The 20494-nt window shown below is 39.9% G+C and overlaps 1 protein-coding gene across 1 annotated transcript in view; it reads left to right on the top strand.

Annotated features, from left to right (window-relative positions):
- PARD3B (par-3 family cell polarity regulator beta) overlaps positions 1–20494 on the top strand; it is an 868889-nt gene that overhangs the window by 482465 nt on the left and 365930 nt on the right. Inside the window, exons 12-13 of the mRNA XM_014546096.1 lie at positions 10174–10344; positions 14664–14796. Coding sequence (XP_014401582.1) covers positions 10174–10344; positions 14664–14796 — 304 coding nt within the window. The remainder of the gene's footprint in view (positions 1–10173; positions 10345–14663; positions 14797–20494) is intronic.

The following is a 20494-nucleotide window of genomic DNA, read 5'->3' as shown; positions in this document are numbered from 1 at the left end:
TGCTGTATTCTCCCCGGTTGGTGTAAACAAAGATAGCCTGCTTCTTGCCAGATGTAAAACCCTGGAATGACTGGGACTGCAGTTGGAGGCTTCTGTTTCCCCCCCTTACCTTTCAGGCTACTGCTTTCTATCATTTCAGCTCTTATTTGAGTCATTTCTAACAGAGAAGTAAAGCTCTATTTGAAAGTAAGAGCATTCAGCTAGCCTAGGAAGTGAATCTCTCACTCACTCTAAGGGAAAACAAAGTAATACTTTTACTTATTCAGAATTACCCAAATGCTTAAATATTTAAATTCCAGTCAAGAAGCCCAGAAACTCTTCCCTGTTCGTGTTAGGACACAGCATCTGCCATTTCAGACTGCTTGGCATCTAGAGTTGTCTGTGGCCCCCTCCGAGGCATCGCGTTGAGCTTCCTTAGCAATGTGCAAAATGACCTTGGACCATAACAGCCAAATACAACTAGAAGTATTGATCCTAATATGCTTAAACAATAACATGCATTACTGTATGTCTGTAGTTTCACTTCAGTTTCTGTCATTCTTCCTGGGCATTTGCCCCTGAAGTACAGGGCAATTGTTTCCAGAACCAACATAGAGTAGACATAAGCATATGTGTTAATTTCTCATCACCCAGGCACTATGAGTGGAATACGTTAGTATGCCATGGGGATGCTTTTCCAAGATTCCACTTTTGTGATAGGAATTTAAAGTTAATGTGGTGTTGTTGTTACTGTTAAGTGAAAAGAAATGTTGTCTTTGTTGCATTTAGAAAAAAAATACCTTGAGAAAAATACTCTTCTTTCCCAAAATTCACACAAAAATCAGCTGGTCCTTTTCTCCATGAAACCTTGATTATCAGATTGAAGATCTTATATGTTTTCACTTACTTGGTAAACATTTTGAATTCTGAAATCAGTGGCTTGTTTAGTTTGGTTTTTGCTTTGCTTTTGATGTACTATGTCAATTGAACCTTTTTTTTGGAGAAAATGCATTTTTACATCTATTGATTATACTAACTTAAACTACTTTTTTTTTTTTACCTAACAATGAAGAACTTTTAGAAAAATATCACTAGCATAGTGATATTTTGAAGATTGAGATAGACTATTAACATATAGTAAAACCCAAAATCTCACAGTCTAATTTTTTTATTCGAATATACTGACTTTGGGACTGAAAAGTGTCCTATGAAACCTTGAAATAATAAGGTAAAATTAAAATTTAAAGACAATTTTTGCTAAGGGAAAATGTCATGTACCAGGTAGATTATTTAAGGGCTCTAAAATAGAGAGAATGAATTTAAGAATACCTGTTATTCTCTAGAAAATTAATTAGCGAGGTTTGTGCTTAATAAATACTACTTGATGATGATGAAATTAAATGAAGGAAAAATGCCTGACATAGCTAATTGCAAATGCATGCACTCAGAATATGAAATAGATATAATTTAAATGATTTGATTTTGGTGTGCTTAGGAAATTCGATGCAGAATTTCATAATCTTACACTATTTAGTAATTGGTAGAAGAAAAAGTTTTATCTAATACAAGCAATCCTCCTATTTTTAAAATGACTAAAATACAAATTTTTGGAGAGACTCTGCCCAGTTCCAGAATTTCTGGGAATATGGGCTGATGCTAAACCTCCCTGTCTCTTCATAATGAGGAGCATTTAATAGCATCCAAGCTCTTAACAGGGTCCGGTAGGAGTTCCCAGCATGAGTAATTTCCACCTTCATCTCTGCTGGTATCTATAAATCATGTGACAGATCTATAATTAATGAATTTAAAGGAAGATAAAAAGAACAGCTTTTTAAGGAACACTAATGTTAAATGATTTCTTTAACTATTCATTTTCCTTAAAATTGATAATGTTTTCTACTGGTAGAGCCTAAAGGGTCATTACTAGCAGTCATGTCTTCCAGATTTACACCTTTGACAAAAGGACCATACATGCTGAAGGTATAAATAGCTCCATTGCAAATCCTCAAATGTTAGAAGCCAAACTCTACAGTTCATCCTAATCACAAAAATATTATACATGTTATGGACAACTGAAAACAGGAACTTTACCAGGAAAAAGTCACACTCACTGTTTTTCCATTAAGAATTTTACACAAAGCACTGGCTAGTGAGGCTCAGTCGGTTGAGCATCGTTCTGTGCATCAAAAGGTTGCTGGTTCCATTCCCAGTAAGGGCACATACCCAGGTTGCAGGTTCGATCCCCAGTCAGGCTGCGAGGTAACCGATCGCTGCCTCTCTATCTCTCTATCTCGCTCTCACTCTCTCTCTCTTTCTGTCTAAAAATCAATAAAAACATATTTTTAAAGAATTTTACCTTAAGAAGTGAAATTAGTAATTTTAAAATGAGAAAAATACCAATTGTAATATTACGTTTAAAATCCAGCATCCATCATTCCTTTTCTGTCTGATCTTTATCACTCTCTCATTTTTATTTCATGCATGGACATGCAAATGAGGAACAAATTTATACCATGCTGGGTAAAATTTTGGAACTCTACATCAATTTGATGTATATTTTGGATTCCGTGATGATCTCAGTAGGCTTGAATAATAATAAAGCGTTGGTAGACCTAATTAAAAAGGAAATTATAATCTACAGAAGTTGATATCCTAAGGTGATGATCCTTTGTGTCTGAAAACAGCACCTTTCACCTAGGAAGCCATGCCGCACTTCCCGGTAGGGATTGATAGGAGTTATAATGTGCTCAGAGTTTTGTTCTAGATCAGTGGTTCTCAACCTTCCTAATGCCGCGACCCTTTAATACAGTTCCTCATGTTGTGGTGACCCCCAATTTCATTGTTACAAATTGAACGTAATTAAAGCATAGTGATTAATCACAAAACAATATGTAATTATATATGTGTTTTCCGATGGTCTTGGGTGACCCCTGTGAAAGGGTCGTTCGACCCCCAAGGGGTCGCGACCCACAGGTTGAGAACCGCTGTTCTAGATGCTCTGCTTTGGGCCCATGTTTCTAGTGACCAGGCCTTTAGCAATCATAGCATGGACGAGAGCACACTGTTTTTTGTTTTGTTTTTTTAAGTAAATAAATACTTTTCAATAAGTTGGAGAAGCCTCTGAGATTCTAATCCGGTTAGGCATTCATGCAGAGTCTTTTTGATTCATATATAACATACGCCTTGGTAACTTTTTATTATCAGATTTTCTAGGCCAAAGTAAACTGAAAAGAGAAAATCAGGAAGTGGATAGGAAAGGATGGAGAGGAAACTGAAATGACAGGAGACAGAAAAAGTGTAAAACAAGCAGAGGATGCTATCACTGCTGGAGGCCAGTGAATATTTGTGCTAAGTCAGGACTTCTGAAATTGTCCTGCTGAGGAAATTGTAAGAATCAGTAATGACTATAATAAAAGCTCATACTTATGGTGTATTTGTGTATGCCCCATGTTTCCAGGAGGTGTTCAAAATGGAAAGAATTATAACCCATTTTGAAAACATTATATCAGAATGGTTTTTATGTATATTGTGATGCTCTAAAGAAATACTCTTCAGATATCTTTTTTAAAAAGTCTCAGATGCCGCAGTGCTGAGTCAATAGTATGTTGCTGGAACTTCACTGGTTTGCTACATAGAAGTGAAGTGAGGCTTTTACGGCAATAGCTGAATTAGGCCAATACATTTAAAATTTTGCATAGCTGACCCCCTGATATTGGGCCAGTTCGCAGAAAGTAATCAGGCTTCACTTTGAAAATTGTAAAGGTTCTCGGAACATGTGCGGGTGTATCCGAGCCAGCCTGGATTCACGGCTCTCCCAGAGTCATAGTTTGTAAATTAAACAACTGGTCTATTGTAGTTGAAACTTACACCAGGCCCAAAGCACCTGAATGAAATGTTTTTCAAGTGACTCAACTTAGCAAGTATTTCTTGAACATCTGCAGTGAGTTATGCATTACACAATAGACTGGAGACAGAAAACTGAAGGCAGCTCATTCCATAAGCTAGGGAGGTAGTAGCATAATAAGGGACATATATAAGCAACTCTCTAATATGATCAGGGTGATGGTAGACAAATATAAAATATCATGAGTGGTGAGAGGATGGAGCAATTAATTCTGTCTGTGGAGAAAAATATGAATGGAAGGCAGTTGCTGAGCCTTGTTATAAACGATAGATATTCAACAGGTGAGCAGGAAGGCAGAGGACATGGGGGACGGAAGGAAGAGTGTGGGTCAAGTCACTGTGGCATATACACCAGAATGCAACATATTGCCCCTAGAAAATAGAGCTCTGGTTGGGCAGGTATGTCCCATTCATGTGGGTTGAAATGGTCTTAGGACAGATGATGTAAAGCATTGGCTGATGGAGGTAGGTACCCTTCAAGACAAGAATTTATGTGCTTCCAGTCTTACCAACTTTCTTTATTCCACTTCTTTATTTTAAAACTGTACTTTAAATCTTGATTTATTCTGTTCCTTTCATCACTACTATTTTTCAATGAAATTAAAATATTTCAATCTGACATGCAAGGTTCTTTCCTAGGTTGGGACTTGTTGTTGTGACTGTTCAAAAGTACAACAGGCAGTTGTCATGGAGTGACTTTAGGGAGTGGACAAGGTGTTTTTCAGGACACCCTCTCCCTCAGTCAGGGGCCCTCTTGCCTGGAGGCCCACCCACTCCAAGGACACCCTGCTCTGCAGTCTGAAGCCCAGCTTTGGGGTTTGGGCTCTGGGTGTGGATACTATCCCAGAAGGCTTTACCCAGGGCCCCTTTAGAAACATGCAGAGGCAGGAGCCGACATCTGGTCGTGATTAATCCTCTCAACACCATGGCCTAATGCGGACTGGCGTTGGGCCCCGGCCAGCTACTCCTGGGAAAGCCAGCCTACTCTCTCATGCTTGTCTCAGGTTCTGTGGTGGCAAGTTTTTTTTACCATGGCTTCCTTACTCTCCCCTCTATAATCATGAGAACTTTAGAGATAATGATGCCTCACAAGAAATTGGCCCTAAGAGGTGGGTTGAGCCATGTAATGTCACCAGCAATCATGGCAGAGTTAGTACCCAGAAGCCATTGAATTCAGTGGGAGCTGAACTCCAAGGTCACTGGACCCCACTCTAGACATGCCTCCTCCTGACTGCCCCCACTGCTAAAATCACCTGGTCCTGTGTCCAGCTGAGGAGAAACCATGTTGTAAATATTTATTTTTTGTTTATTTATGTATTTTTGTTGTTGTTGTTAATCCTCATCCAAGGATATTTTTCCATTGATTTTTAAAGAGAGTAGAAAGGAGGAGGGAGATGTGAGAGAGAATATTGATTGGTTGCCTCTCACATGAGCCAGGACCAGGGCCTGGAATCGAGTCTGCAACCTAAGTATGTGCCATTGACTGGAATTGAACCTGAGACCCTTCAGTTCATGGGCAGACACTCTATCCATTAAGCCAAACTGGCTAGGGCCATATTTATTTTAAGAGGTGAGAATCTGTAGCTTTTATTAGATTCTCAAAGGAGGCTAAGAGCCCCCAAAACACAAGAATTACTAGCAAAGTGGTTGAAAACTTGAGAGTGAATAAGACAGCTCAAATCAGCTTTTAGAAATGTGAATTGTCATAATGCACTCAACCAGCCTGATCCTTCGTTTCGTGTTATAAGATGGGGAAATAGTCCCTAATGTATAGGATTGCTGTATGGATTAAATAGTCTAGTGCATGTAAAGGTTTTAGCACAATGACTGCACAAAGTAGAAAATCATTAATAATTCTTGTCATTAATAACTGTAGTGCCTTTAATCATCTCTAGAACTCTGATTTTAGACGCAATGTAGCATGACAGCTACATGTCTGACTCAAAGACAAGTAGACCTGGTCATGCCTGTGCCCTTTAACAAGTCACTTAATTTCTTTGAGCCTCCTTTTTATATCTCTTAAATAGCAGAGAGTGGTATCAAAGGCTTGTGGTAAGGAATGAATAAGAGAACATATGCAAAATATTTGCACAAGGACTGGCCTGTATTAGTGTTCAGTTCAAGGGAGATGTAAAACTCAAACATCTTGTCTCCCAGTTCACTCTTCCTCCTGCATTAGAACCAGGTGAGGGCTGATGAAATTTGAAGCCAGCCCAGGACACGGAGAAGACCTAAATCTCCTACCAGTTTTTACTTGACCTAAAGTGCCCTGAGGAAGTTACTTCTTACCTTTCCTCTGTTCTTCCTCTTTGGAAAATTTCCTGTACTCGTTCCTAGCTTGAGGATGGCTACATTGGTTATGGGGTTGCCAGAGGCGAGAGTATAGTTGCTGTCATTGTGATTAGGAAGGAAAGTGTCTTCGTGTGTTCAGGCTGCTATAACAAAATACCATCAACTGGCTGCTTATCAACAACAGGAATGTATTTCTCACAATTCTGGAGGCTGAAGCCTAAGATCAAGGCACCAGCAGATATGAGTCTGGTGAGGGCTCCCTTTGGGTTGATAGGTGGGCATCTTCTTCTGTAACCTCACATGGCAGAGGGAGCAGGGGTCTCTCTCTCAGGCCCCATTTTAAGAACACTAATCCCATCCATGAGGGCTCCATTCTCATGACCCCCAAAGGCCCCATCTCCTAATAACCTCATATTGGAAGTCAGGATTTCAACATATGAATTCGGGCAGGGGCGTGGGGATAACAAACATTCAGTTTGTAGCAGAAAGAATTTTTTTTAAAAAACAAACAGATGTAAGCATGGCTCAGATTATAATGAAATAAATATCCTAAAATTACTGAGGAATATCCTTAGATAGTTGAATTCACTTATATACAATCAGCTGATGAGAGTTAGCATCCTCATGCTTTATTAAGCATTTGCTTGAACATAATATCAATGGGGGAGGGGGAATAAAGCCATAAAAAACTACTTTTCTTGACAAAATTACTACAAAGCAGAATAGACATACATAATTTTGAGTGATATTTGATGAGTGAGGATTAATGACCTCACTGAACCAACCTCATTTTACATCAAGACTAGACCTGCGGAGGTATATATAGAGGGGTGTTTTCTTTTTCTCCCTCTTCTAGTTCGCTTCCTTGCTCTTCCATCCCCCAGCTCAGTCTCCTGTCTTCACATCCTTAGCCATCTGAGTGGCTTTGCAGGTAGGGTTCTCTTCCAGGAGATATCATGTAACATATTGTCCTCTCTGGGTCTGAAAGTTCCTTTTTGCTTGGAGCATTACTGCTTTAGGGACTAGTCATGGTCATCTTTGTAGACGACAGAATGGTTAGTGAATAGGTGATAACGAGAAGTCAGGACTTGGGCTCTTCTGACGCAGTGCTGACCTTAACTAGCTGAGCAAGTCCTAATTTAAGTGCCTTCTCTTAAGAGGAGTTCAATAAATGGTTTCTGCTCCTCTTTGGCCATCACATTATTCATCTGTACACAGAAGAGATTGGGCAAGATGACCTCTAGGGATGCTTCCAGCTCTAAATTCTGTGATTATTTTCTAAATGTTAGGACAACATGGTGCTTAGTGGCATCACCATTAGTGAAATTACCCATCGTTTATCTTTTAAGAAAAAGCACACACCAATAGCAACAGACTAGCCAAGCCTGGAAATGAGAGAGTGTGGATTTTGATCACGCCCGCAGCTCTACCGAGCTACTTGTGATGAATGTGAATGTCTCTAAAAAAAATCACAGCTGCCCTGCGGTGACCTGACTTGCCTTTTTGTTTGGGATTTGGATTCAGCAAACATGTTCTACTTCAGTGTAGTTCTGCATGCTTGAGACTCGGAATGCAGCTGAAAATAAAAGCTGTGCTTAATACGTGTTGGTAAGAGATTACTTACCTTCTCCCCGCCCCCCAAAAAATGTTCTTTTCATATCTCCTTATCTCTGGGTTACCTCTTCACACAGACCTGGTCCCAGACCTCACAGAGCAGGTTCACAGGAGGTTACCAGGTGGGATCTCACTCAGATTTCATTTCCTTCATTCTACAGATATTCATACAGTTTCAAACTTTATCTTTCTTCTTCCTGTTCCAGAGGACAAGGTGTCCTGCCAAGACTAAGCCTCTACAAATCCAACACTAGACCTCATTTCCTGTTCACAGAGCTAGGATCTTGATCCAACTCTTCTGCTTCCTCCTCCTCTTTAAAAACCAGTCGCCCTAAAAAGATTTTGAGTGACCCTCCTAACCTCCTTCCCAAGATTCAGCCCAATAATCCTCCTTCCATCAAATGTCTTCCTTTGTAGGACTAAACCATTATGGTTGTTTTTGTTTTACCCCCATTTCCAGTAACCTTAATCTTATTCTTTCTGTGCCTCCCTCAAAATAGATAACAGAAATAAGAGATTTCTTTCTCAATTGGCCTTTCCTGTAAATCTCATTTCCAGATTTGCTCCAAATTAGGGTAAAGGTTAAGTGGAGTGGGAAAACAAGAGGAAGGGAGGGGACACAGCTCTGTTGAGACAGCCCACTCAGGCATTTTACAGCTCTGATGGTTCACCCTTCTCTATCGATCCCATTGCCTTGCCATCTCAATTTCTTCATTGAGACTGGGTATGCTCCTTTGGGTGGCCCCCGAGATGCCACGTGACCAGCACCCTCTCCAGCAGGCGGTGTATACAGTGCTTTTCTAAGACATTAACTCCCCAGAGCAGCTGTCACCACTCACCCTGTTCCCTCTGTCAGCAGAGGAGTGTCCTCTGACCATCTGCTACCGCACTAGTCGAAGCTCATCAACTTGTCCACAGGATTTCTCTTCCAGAGCCATAGTTTTGGTCCAATTGGTCACTTTATGTCTGCTTTTCTCCTTTCTTAAGGAAGTGTTTTCCTTGTGCATTTCAGTCTGTTCATTTGAACATGGATCCCAGATGCTTCCAACTGCTAACACTCTTTAATGTTTTCCTGACCCTGTTTCAGTGTTGCCCAATTACCATCTAGAGAGGGATAACAAGGGAATTCTAGGAGACACTGAAGAGACCAGACCAGGTGCATGATACCTGACCAACAATCAGATATAACTGGTCCCATAATGACCTTGCTTTTGTGACCTGGGGCAAGTCATATCACTTCCTTGCCTCCGTTTTCTTATCTGTAAAATGTGAAGAAAGGCATTAATCTACTTCACTGCCTGGGATTCTGTGAGAATCACTTGAGATTGTTAATGGGGCAAAAAAAAATCTCTGGAAAGGTAAATTGTTGTACACACCTACTGTTATTTCTGTTACATTTATCAGCAGCAGCCACAGCATAATGTCCGAAACACTGCCTCTGTGCCTCATAGCAAGAACTTTCTACCCTAGTGGACAACAAGACATAATTCATGTCTCTAATATGACTGTCAATATTTTAAGCACCCCTTCCCCACCAGGCTGCCTGTAGGGGAGATGAACCGTGGTCCCCTCAAGTTCTTTTGTCGGCAGAGCTGGCTACTGCTAGACTCCTTTTTGTGAGGGATTCTGGCTGAGGATGACTGGTGCCGAGAATTGAATTAGTCTAGAGTCCCGGCTGCCTAGTCAAATGCTGAGGTGCCATTCGTTCCTGGAGATGCTAGACAAAGTACTCAGCAGTCAGAACCTCCTTATAAAAGGCTTGACAATCCCCTTTCTCAAGCTTTTCTGCCAGAGGACATCACAGCAAATTAGTCCTTCAAGACATACCTCTGTGTTCCTTTGCAGACTATCAGACTAGCAACTTTTGGTTGTGTTAGAGAAAATTACATGAGAATTTTATTCACTAGAGCTAGCAATAACATCTGAAGACACATTACCACTGTCATGCACAAGGCACTTAAGCGTGATGTCTCTCTGTGCCTAATAATGCAAACCCTGTTTCTAAGGGATATGACCACTTCCTTTGGTTTTCAAACCCCTTCCCTGGAGTCAGCAACATGGTCCCTGCCAGAGCAAATGGCAGAATCAGGCTGTGTTTGCATACTTGCCAAAGATTCTCGGTAAGAGACGTTATACAAACATCTACATTATTGCGTCTCAGGACTCGAAGATTTCTAAAAAAATACTTTCACACAATTCATTATTGCTTGTCTTTGTGACTATTTGATAAGCTCCAGAACGTTTTTCTGCCATAGAAAATAAATCATTTCTAATAGCTGAATTATTTTCTGTTTTTGTATTTAAACTTGAACTTTCCCTGGAACAGCCTCATGTCATCACCAGACTTTTCTCTGTTTAGGACTGTTTTTCTTTCCTCTGCCCTAGGACGGTCGTCTGCGGATGAACGACCAGCTGATAGCAGTTAATGGGGAATCTCTCTTGGGAAAGTCCAACCATGAAGCTATGGAAACACTTAGGCGATCAATGTCCATGGAAGGAAACATACGAGGGATGATCCAGTTGGTGATTCTGAGGAGGCCAGAGAGGCCGATGGAGGTGAGCAAATCCATATTTCTGTCAGCAAATTGCCCAAATGGCCTCCTGAATATGCAAACTTCCATCACTAGTATGGTAGCTAGACTTACACAGATTCTGAAATTGGAAAAATGTGCCCCAGAAGTTCTCTGATGGATTTATGTGGTGAACAGGTGGTTGTGTATTTCAGGCATAACTAGAAGGTGTAAAAATGTGCATATAAAGTAAGTAATTTATCAAATGTAACAGGACCATATTTTCTACTTTTTCCCCAGAAATTCCTAGAGCCCGGGACTTTATGAATAAGGCTTTATTCGCATAATAAATTATTAAACTATGCACCATCTTTTTATATCTTTGATTGATGTGCTAGCAGGGTCCATACCTTAGAACGTTCTTAATCAGATATGTACAATGCTCAGTGTGAAGATCATTATAAAGCAATCAAATGTCTGCATTATCCCCCATAATGCACACGTGGATAGTATAGAATGGGAACTTAACTAATTTAAAATGTGATCTATTAAGCAACTGCTTGTTTTATGTTATTAAATATATGCTTTTAATTAAATAAAAATACTTAAAATGTTTTATTGTGTTTTCTTTATGGATTTTTTAATTGTATGGAATACTTTTTACCTACACATGAAGTATAAGCATAAAATATTCTTGAATGCTAATATTCCTAAATATTTTACTTACAATTATAGGATTATATTTATATTAAATAAGTATTACATTATACAATCATATATATTATACAATAATATTAACATTATTTTCTCTTATATGAAGAGATCATTAAATGCTGCTGAAATTATTTTAAGAAAAGATAAGAAGAAAAATGTTTAGAGCAGTTAAGAAAAGCATCAACAAATGACACACATATTCTCTCAAACAAAACATGTTTGTATAATACAGTGAGCAGAATTAAAATAGATTACTATTAAAACAAACTGGTATAACTGTCAATAGATTACTATTTTCTTCTGATGGTATAAAATGTTTGTTTTAATAATAAGTTCAACTTAAAAAAATAATAAAGGGTTTTCAAATTGACAAGAGTAGAAAGTAGTTTTGGATTACTTGAGTTAAATCCCAGGTTGGCCATTTCCAGGCAATGTGAAGACATCCATAGTTGAGTGCTGGGTACTTGTAGATGACAGGCACTTTTGTCTGTTTTATCCCTCATTTCCCAGCACATCGTAGACACTTAATAAATATTGTTGAATGGATGAATAAAGGTTCCATCTGAGACCTACTTCATCTGAAGGGTTAGCTGAAGTAGTACACATAAACTGCCTCTTACTTTGTTATATTATCAGCTATTGGAAAGGAGTAACTGCACCTTTTTACTCTTCTGTACATAACCTTGTAAATGTTAAATAAATGTAAATTGGCCAATTACTGGAGCCTATATATAATGAGCCAACTCGGTTTCAACATTTGTGTCTGCTTAAGTGACAGAGAGGCTTCCATGAATATTTAATGCATTTTACTTATGTACATAGTTGTAAAACCCATATTTATTGCTCCCATCCTTGAAAGAATTGGCTGCTTTCTGGTTTAATTTGATTCCTATTCTAGAGCCCTAGGACTTCATGGAACCCAGTTGTTGGTGAAAGATGACCAGTCTGTGCATCTGTGTATTTGACCTCACTTAAGATTTCTTGAAAAAAAGATACTTCAACTAATATAAAAGTCTGGAGGACACTGCTTTAGAGTACCATGCCTGTGCAGATAGCAAAAGTAAAAAATAAATGAATGTGTGTTAAGAGTTAGTTATCCCCCATCTCTCATCTTCCCTAATTTTATGTGTTTCTCTAGAACATATGAATGCTTAGTGGATAACTGTTCTGTATTTTGGCTCATCTAGTAGAGACATTTTATCATTTTCATTCTCTTTATTGCAGGTTTTCTCATTTTAAATCTCACACTCTGGGGTGGGTTGACAGTTATACCATCAGAAGAAAGTACTAAACTTTCCATTTGTTGCCCATCCCCAGAAATGTCTTGTTAATATAGTTCACTAGGGAATCAACTGTGAATAAGAAATGGGACAAAAAGCAATTTTTATGAGGACATTTAAACAAGATCCATTTTTAGTTTTCTTAATATTTACATGCTTTCCATGGGGGATAAGCAGGCATTTGACTCTCCGAGCTATTGAGAATCTCTGTGGTGCCCATGAAGATTAAAGAGCATGTTTTCTTAGAAAGACAGCTAATCTTTATTAAATTGAAAAGAAATAATCTGCAGCTATTTGATCTCCCAAATCTGTGTTTTACTATGTCAAAGCATATGTTGTGTGCTCGTGTTTTTGGTGTATTCTCCTGTGGGCCAGCAATCACCCCCAGGTGCAATAAGAAAGCATCTGTAACCTAGAAAAAGGTCTCCACATGGCTCATGCATTCAGGCAAATCAAGTAGACTTGACAAGAATACCATAATGGTTACTTGAACCTTATATTGATATAAAAATTGAAGAAGCTACTTAAGAAAAGTCAAAATATAGAGTTGTTGGGGTATTTTTCCACATTACCCAGATGTACAAGATGCGTAAACAGTTTTGATGAGGGCCTTGTGAAGAATACCTAATGAGCCCTTGATTGAATCAAAAGCATTTTAAACAGAAACATGTTTTTCAAAGGATGCGCTTGAGGTTCAATTGTAATTCTATTTGAGCCTGGAGACTTGGTGTTAAAAAATGGGTTATGACCTGTTTTTTGTGTTGTTTTCTTTCCCCTTTCCCCAAAACATTTTCCTTCCCGCTGCAAGCTCATCTTGGTAGAAGCAGAATATGTTTAAAAATCCATTATATTTTTTATTGGCTGGGACACTAATGGAGGGCTCCATGGCAGCTCCATTTTACAAGCTGAACACTTTAATTAGGCTGTTTACTGATCAGTTGTTGGGATATCGATTGTGTCATTTATCAAAGAGCTGGGAAAGCAGGAAAAAAACAATTTTTTTTTGTTCTTGTTGTTGTTAAATCATAGCAGGACAACAGTATGGTGAATACCAGAGGGAAAGGGGGTGAGGGGAGGTAAGGAGGTAGGGAGGTAGGAGAGGATCATGGAGAGGGGGTGAATGGTGATGGAAGGGGACTTGACTTGGGGGGTGAACACACAATACAATATACAGATGATGTATTATAGAATGGTACACCTGAGTCCTATATAATTGTATTAACCAATGTCACCCCAATAAATTCAATTTAAAAAAAAAAGCAGGAGGCGATGCAAGGTAAGTCCTACCTCCCCTGCCTGCCAGGGCTCAGGCTGTAACTTCAAAGCAGTTTTCTGAGTGCCAGCCAGCAGTGCAGAGGCAAAGGATGTGGAAAAGGTGTTATAAGTCTTGACAAAAAGGGAAAGGACCTTCAGGCACTGAAAACATTTTCAGTATTAAGAATGCATAAAATGAATCTTCTAAATATTTTCTCACTATCAGGACACTGTCACCAAAGAGGAAAGTATACATCAAATGCATTGTTTGGGCCAAACGCCTTGGAGCTTTGGGCCCAGATCTGTGTCTCTCTTTGTGGCATGTTCCTCTCCCAAACGGTCAAGGGCACAGCCAGGAGATAGATTCCAAGTGACTTCCTTGATATCTGTGAGGAAGACACATAACGTGAAGAGGATCAAAACCCCGTTCTCTGTGACTCCATCCTCTTAACAGATAGCTCTCTATATCGACCCCACCTACTACACGGCTTAGGGTGTTCTTCCGGATCCAGCAGTTTTAAGGAAACTGTGAATTTGTTTACTGACTAGAGTTTCTAAGTCAAAATAGGAGGGGGAAATATGGAAAAAAAGAGAAAAAGGTCTCAGGAGATCCCAGTCTGGCATGGTCACAGCAGCTTGTTGTAGTTCCTGGCCAGAAGGCCTGGCGTCTGCAGTGGGCCACACTCGTGGCATTTCAGCGGCAAACCTGACTTGTCCTAGAGTGTGTGCACTCGGTCCCCAGGGAGGGAGGGGACCAGCTGGCTGGCAGAGACACGTCCTTGGCATGAGCTGTGTTCTTGTGTTGACACCGCCACAAGCTGTACTCCCAGATGGGAGAAAAATTGGAAGGAGCCAGTTGTAAATGGGGAAAGTTAATCCCCTTTTGTGTTGGCCATCAGCACTCCTAAGCCTTAGTACCACATTGTCAGTATTTTTCTATTCCAGATTCAAGGATATTTTAACTGATAGGCCCATCTTGATTTTTCACAATTGAGGATTTATGGGCAACAGGCTCTTGGAAGATTATTTGTCAATCAATCATTCTTTTGCTTTGCTTTCATTGACCGAGTTGGAACATATCTAAAAAGCAAATGTAATTTTTGTGTTCATCCCTCAGGAGCCCGGAGAGTGTGGGGCGTTTTCGAAGCCGTGCTCTGAGAACTGTCACAGCGCCGTGGCCACCTGCCGGAGGAGCGAGGATGGCACGTGGCATCCGCTGAGCACTTACTGTCCACACCACAAGCAGAGAGGTAAGGCCTGTCCTTGGTCACCCACGCAGGTGGTGCGAGAAAACACCAGTGTGTTTTTATTTTTATTTTTGTAAAGGGGCATTAATTAAACCAAGTGCAGACCCTGTTGCTCTGAGTAGTGAACGCAGAGGTGGGCGGGAGAGCTGACTCCGAAGTTGTGAAACAGATTCCTGGCATTGCCTCCAGCGTAAGTGACAGTTTCTGCGCTTGATGCCCCACACACGGAGCGTTCGTGCAAAACAAACCATGCCTGGGGAAACAAAATGGCAACTGCCACTTTCCTTTGTTTTTTAGAATATTTTAATATTGAAAGTTAAGAAGTATAAATAACTAAACCAAAAAAAAAATGTGTGGTCCGGCTGGCATGGCTCAGTGGTTGAACATCTACCCATGAAGCAGAAAGTCACGGTTCGATTCCCAGTCAGGGCACATGCCCAGGTTGCGGGCTCAATCCCCAGTGTGGGGCCAGCAGAAGGCAGCTGATCAATGATTCTCTTTCATCATTGATGTTTCCATCTCTCTCTCTCTCTCCCTCCCTCTCCCTTCCTCTCTGAAATCAATAATTGTGGACTAGTATTAAATCATTAAGTGGTCCTAACGTGATTCACAGATTTACGCTTGATTCTGTAAATATCATGAACCTAGACCAGTGGTCAGCAAACTGCGGCTCAGCAAACTGCAGCTCGCAAGCCACATGCGGCTCTTTGGCCCCTTGAATGTGGCTCTTCCACAAAATACTGACTTCTGCACATGAACCATGAAGTTTCGCACTGTATGTGCGCACCCGCATGTGGTATTTTGTGGAAGAGCCACACTCAAGGGGCCAAAGAGACGCATGTGGCTCGCGAGCCGCAGTTTGCCGACCACTGACCTAGACCACTGTGACTGTGGAAACGTCCTTGCGGAGGTCTCACTGTACTGTCCCACGCTTTTTACCTGCTGTTGGGGGGTGGGAGAGTCACATTTCTAGCTGAGCTTGAGATAGGAAACACTTGGATTTTCTTCTTTGTGTTTCAAAAATTCTACTTCAGGTCACCAAGAAAATTCTTTTTATTTCCCTGAATCTAAGTTTTGTATTGTGAAAGCAATACATATTCCTTACAAAAAAAAATTAGAGAAAGGCAATAAAAAGCCAATGTTACTCATACTTCTATCAAAGATACTAATCCATTAACATTTTATGTATATATTGCAAGTCTTTCCTTCATGCAAATATGTGTATAAAAGTGAAATGGAAGTGAAATATACTATATATAATATTTAGGGAATTGTTTTTAGATTAATAGCACATTAGGAACACCTTCCTATGTCATTGGATATTCTACATCATCACATTCAGTAGTTGCATAGTAATCTATTGAATGGAGTACTGTTTATGTAATCAATCCCTTATTTACATGTAAGATGTTACCAGGAGTTAATTATGTGGAAACAGTCTCTCAACTCTGAGATTACTGAGGTTTCTCTAGATTAAATTGTTTCATCAGAATGGGATGCCATTTTTCCCTCTGAATTCCCCCATTTCAGTGAGAGCAGTAGCAACAGCTGTGACCATTTATTAAGTGTTTGCTGTCTGTTAGGTACTGTGTTAAGCAATTTACATGTACACTCGAAGTGGGTAATATTATTACCCTCATTTTACAGATGAAGAAATAGAAAGTCGGGAGAGTAAATAATTAACCCAGGAACACACACTTGATCCACACAGCCTGGATTCAGCCCATCTCCCAGACTCACGTGTATTCCCTGCACCATAGCATGGTCCCTTGAAACTGTTCAAGTCCTTCTACCTAAAAATATCCATTAGAAACCCACTTTACTTTGTATCAGAGGAAGAAATACTCAGTATGTTTCTTATCTTATTAAAAATTAAAATTTGTCTTGACAAAGCAAGGTCTCCTCCTGAGACCTTCAATTCCAACAGCAGTAGAATCTGGGGAAGAAACAGCAAGTTTTCCACAGACTAAACCAGCCATCTCCCTCCCGTGCCCATATTAAAACATGTAGCCTTAATATGACTTGATTGTCATTTAGTTCTCAAGCAACATGTTCAGTGGCCATCCAAGTTCGGGGTTTTGTTCCTAAGTATACCTGTGGCATCCACGGGAACATTGAGCACATTACCTCCTATCTCGTTTCGTTTTCAGTACCTATAAAACATGATGCTGAAGTGACAATTGCACAGTACGTTTTTAGAGGACATTGAAACATTCACGGATATTGATAATACCTAGAAAGGCTAACAAAGGCTAAAATTATGGAACTACATAAAGTATAAGACTACACCCAGAAAAAAGTTTTACAATAATAAAGTCCATTCAAAGTGCTAAAAACAAACGTGTAATACTTTAGAATGTCAATAGAATGTTCAGAGTTGCTATTTCCAATGGACGATTGGAGTTGTTTAGGCACAGTGGCCACAGACAACCACTGGGCAGTTCTGTCTGTTCTCTTCCTCCTGAGACGTAAATCCAGGTAGAACAACATTTACACCAATGGAAAACCCATGCAGATCAGCTACCTACAAGGTTCCTACTGTACTTCCTCCCTGGACCTCAATTTTCTAAGGGAAACATAAAAAATCCAGTCCTTTCAAGAAGTGACTCACTAAACATTATTTCTTAAACATCGGAGAACATCTATTTTATTGTTTTCTTGTGGATCTGTGATATACTATAAGAATTAGGCCTATAAAAGCATAGACTCATGAAATTCTAATTGTAAGAGGCCAGTGAGTGAAATTCTCTTACTTTCATATAAGCATATTGACTTAGAGACTATATATATATATATCCGACCAGTGTTTTGGTTTCATCCACATACGCTTGTGAATCTTTGTTCTCAGTGATGAATTTTGTTAAGTCTCGTAATAGGAGTAGCCTGACGGATGAAAGTAGTAGCTCGTGCATATCTCTGAAGGTCACGAAATATAAACCTGATGTAAAATCTCTGTCATCAGTGATGCAGCAGCAAAAGTCCCACTGATAATATCAAACGGAGTCATAAAGTTTTCTGTCGGACTATCAGTGTACATGTATACATTAAAAAATAAATGTATTTTTCATCATCATATACTGTGTTTTTGTCGCTCGAATGAATTTTATTATTTCTTCAAGGTTCTTCACATACGTACACCTTAAGAGATATCAAGTAGGCGTAACATGTTCTCAAAAAATTAGGGTTGGCACGCAGAAGAATTTTGAGTCAGAGATTTTGCTGGTTTTGGCATGCACTCACAAAAAGGTTTCCCACCCCTGCTATAGAAGATGACCATGATCATCACCTCTGTGTAATCTTAATAACATTTTAAGTTTTGAGAACCACTGGCAGTTGCCGAGTTTCAGACGCCTGGGAGATGGCAATAGGTCACCAAGACCCGTAAAAACAGAGTGAGTATTGACTCACCAAAACCCACTCCTTTAGGGAACTCTTTTAGAAAAACAAGATTGATTTGACAAAATGAAATGTCTAGTGAGGAAAGGAACTATTACAGCCAAAACATTGACTTTTTTTTCTTCCCTTTTTGCTTTCCTTTGTATATTTAAAAATCCAATGTTGATATGCTGTGTTCCATCCATTTTTGTAATAATAGTACATACCACCCACAGTTCCACATTTCTTTATTTTTTATGCATGAATATTTCTGTCAAGCTGTTCCACAGGAAAGGCATTTTTAGAACTAACATTTGTAAAAATTGTAACACCATAAAATTCACATTTGTGTTGGAGAATCGCTAGCAATGCCTGCAGTGGAAAAAGTGTGGTTCCAGGATGGTAATGAGGATGGAGGTTGTGTCCCAGGGGGTCACTGTGAAATCCTACTAAGCATTTGAATGGTAATAAAGTCCACCAATCCTATATCAGGGGTGGGCAACCCCTGGCACGCGTGCCAAACATGGCAGGCCAGTAACTTTTGCTGGCATGCGAAACTCTCTCTTATAATCTTCCATTTACAATTTTTTTCTTAATATCGACTTTTTTATTTTTCAGATAAATTCGGTGTAGGTGCATTTTAGATAAATAAATAATTTTACATAACAAGTTATCTTAAAGACCATAGACATGGATTGACGAGAGAGGGGAAGAGCAATTTCTATGCCTCTGCCTTAACTCTCCCTGCCTTCCTAGATTTGACCAGTGTTTTGGTTTCATCTACATACGCTTGTGAATCTTTGTTCTCAGTGATGAATTTTGTTAAGTCTCGTAATAGGAGTAGCCTGACGGATGAAAGTAGTAGCTCGTGCATATCTCTGAAGGTCACGAAATATAAACCTGATGTAAAATCTCTGTCATCAGTGATGCAGCAGCAAAAGTCCCACTGATAATATCAAACGGAGTCATAAAGTTTTCTGTCGGACTATCAGTGTACATGTATACATTAAAAAATAAATGTATTTTTCATCATCATATACTGTGTTTTTGTCGCTCGAATGAATTTTATTATTTCTTCAAGGTTCTTCACATACGTACACCTTAAGAGATATCAAGTAGGCGTAACATGTTCTCAAAAAATTAGGGTTGGCACGCAGAAGAATTTTGAGTCAGAGATTTTGCTGGTTTTGGCACGCACTCACAAAAAGGTTTCCCACCCCTGCTATAGAAGATGACCATGATCATCACCTCTGTGTAATCTTAATAACATTTTAAGTTTTGAGAACCACTGGCAGTTGCCGAGTTTCAGACGCCTGGGAGATGGCAATAGGTCACCAAGACCCGTAAAAACAGAGTGAGTATTGACTCACCAAAACCCACTCCTTTAGGGAACTCTTTTAGAAAAACAAGATTGATTTGACAAAATGAAATGTCTAGTGAGGAAAGGAACTATTACAGCCAAAACATTGACTTTTTTTTCTTCCCTTTTTGCTTTCCTTTGTATATTTAAAAATCCAATGTTGATATGCTGTGTTCCATCCATTTTTGTAATAATAGTACATACCACCCACAGTTCCACATTTCTTTTTTTTTATACATGAATATTTCTGTCAAGCTGTTCCACAGAAAAGGCATTTTTAGAACTAACATTTGTAGAAATTGTAACACCATAAAATTCACATTTGTGTTGGAGAATCGCTAGCAATGCCTGCAGTGGAAAAAGTGTGGTTCCAGGATGGTAATGAGGATGGAGGTTGTGTCCCAGGGGGTCACTGTGAAATCCTACTAAGCATTTGAATGGTAATAAAGTCCACCAACACTGTATTTTCAGAAGAATCTTGCTGACAGATCTCATTGTGGGCCAAGAAATAGCCTAAGCACAGTTTGCCTCTTATTTGTTACTAGAGGCCTGTGCACTCAGGGGGTGGGTCTCTCAGTCCAACCTGTGCCCTCTCACAGTCCGGGAGCCCTTGGGGGATGTTTGACTGATGGCTTAGGCCCGCTGCCCTGGGGAAGCAGACTTAAGCCTGCAGTCAGACATCCTTAGCGCTGCTGTGGAGGCAGGAGAAGCTCCTGCCACCACCACTGTACTCGCCAGTTGTCAGCTGAGCTTCTGCCACCAGGGGGCAGCTCCTGCCCCCTGGTGGTCAGTGCACATCATAGCGACCAGTTGTTCCACTGTTTGGTCGATTTGCATATTAGCCTTTTATTGTATAGGATTATCTCTCCCTTCCTGCCCTACTCCTGCTTCCCCTCCATGTCAGCTCACATGCACTCCAGCCCCTGCCTCAGTCACCCATTGCCCCAAATCTGTCCAGGATCACCC

The sequence above is a fragment of the Myotis brandtii genome, unplaced genomic scaffold (assembly GCF_000412655.1).
Source record: "Myotis brandtii unplaced genomic scaffold, ASM41265v1 scaffold43, whole genome shotgun sequence".
Lineage (NCBI taxonomy): Eukaryota > Metazoa > Chordata > Mammalia > Chiroptera > Vespertilionidae > Myotis > Myotis brandtii.
Note: the sequence above shows the minus strand (reverse complement) of the source record. Positions and strands in the feature narration are given on the sequence as shown.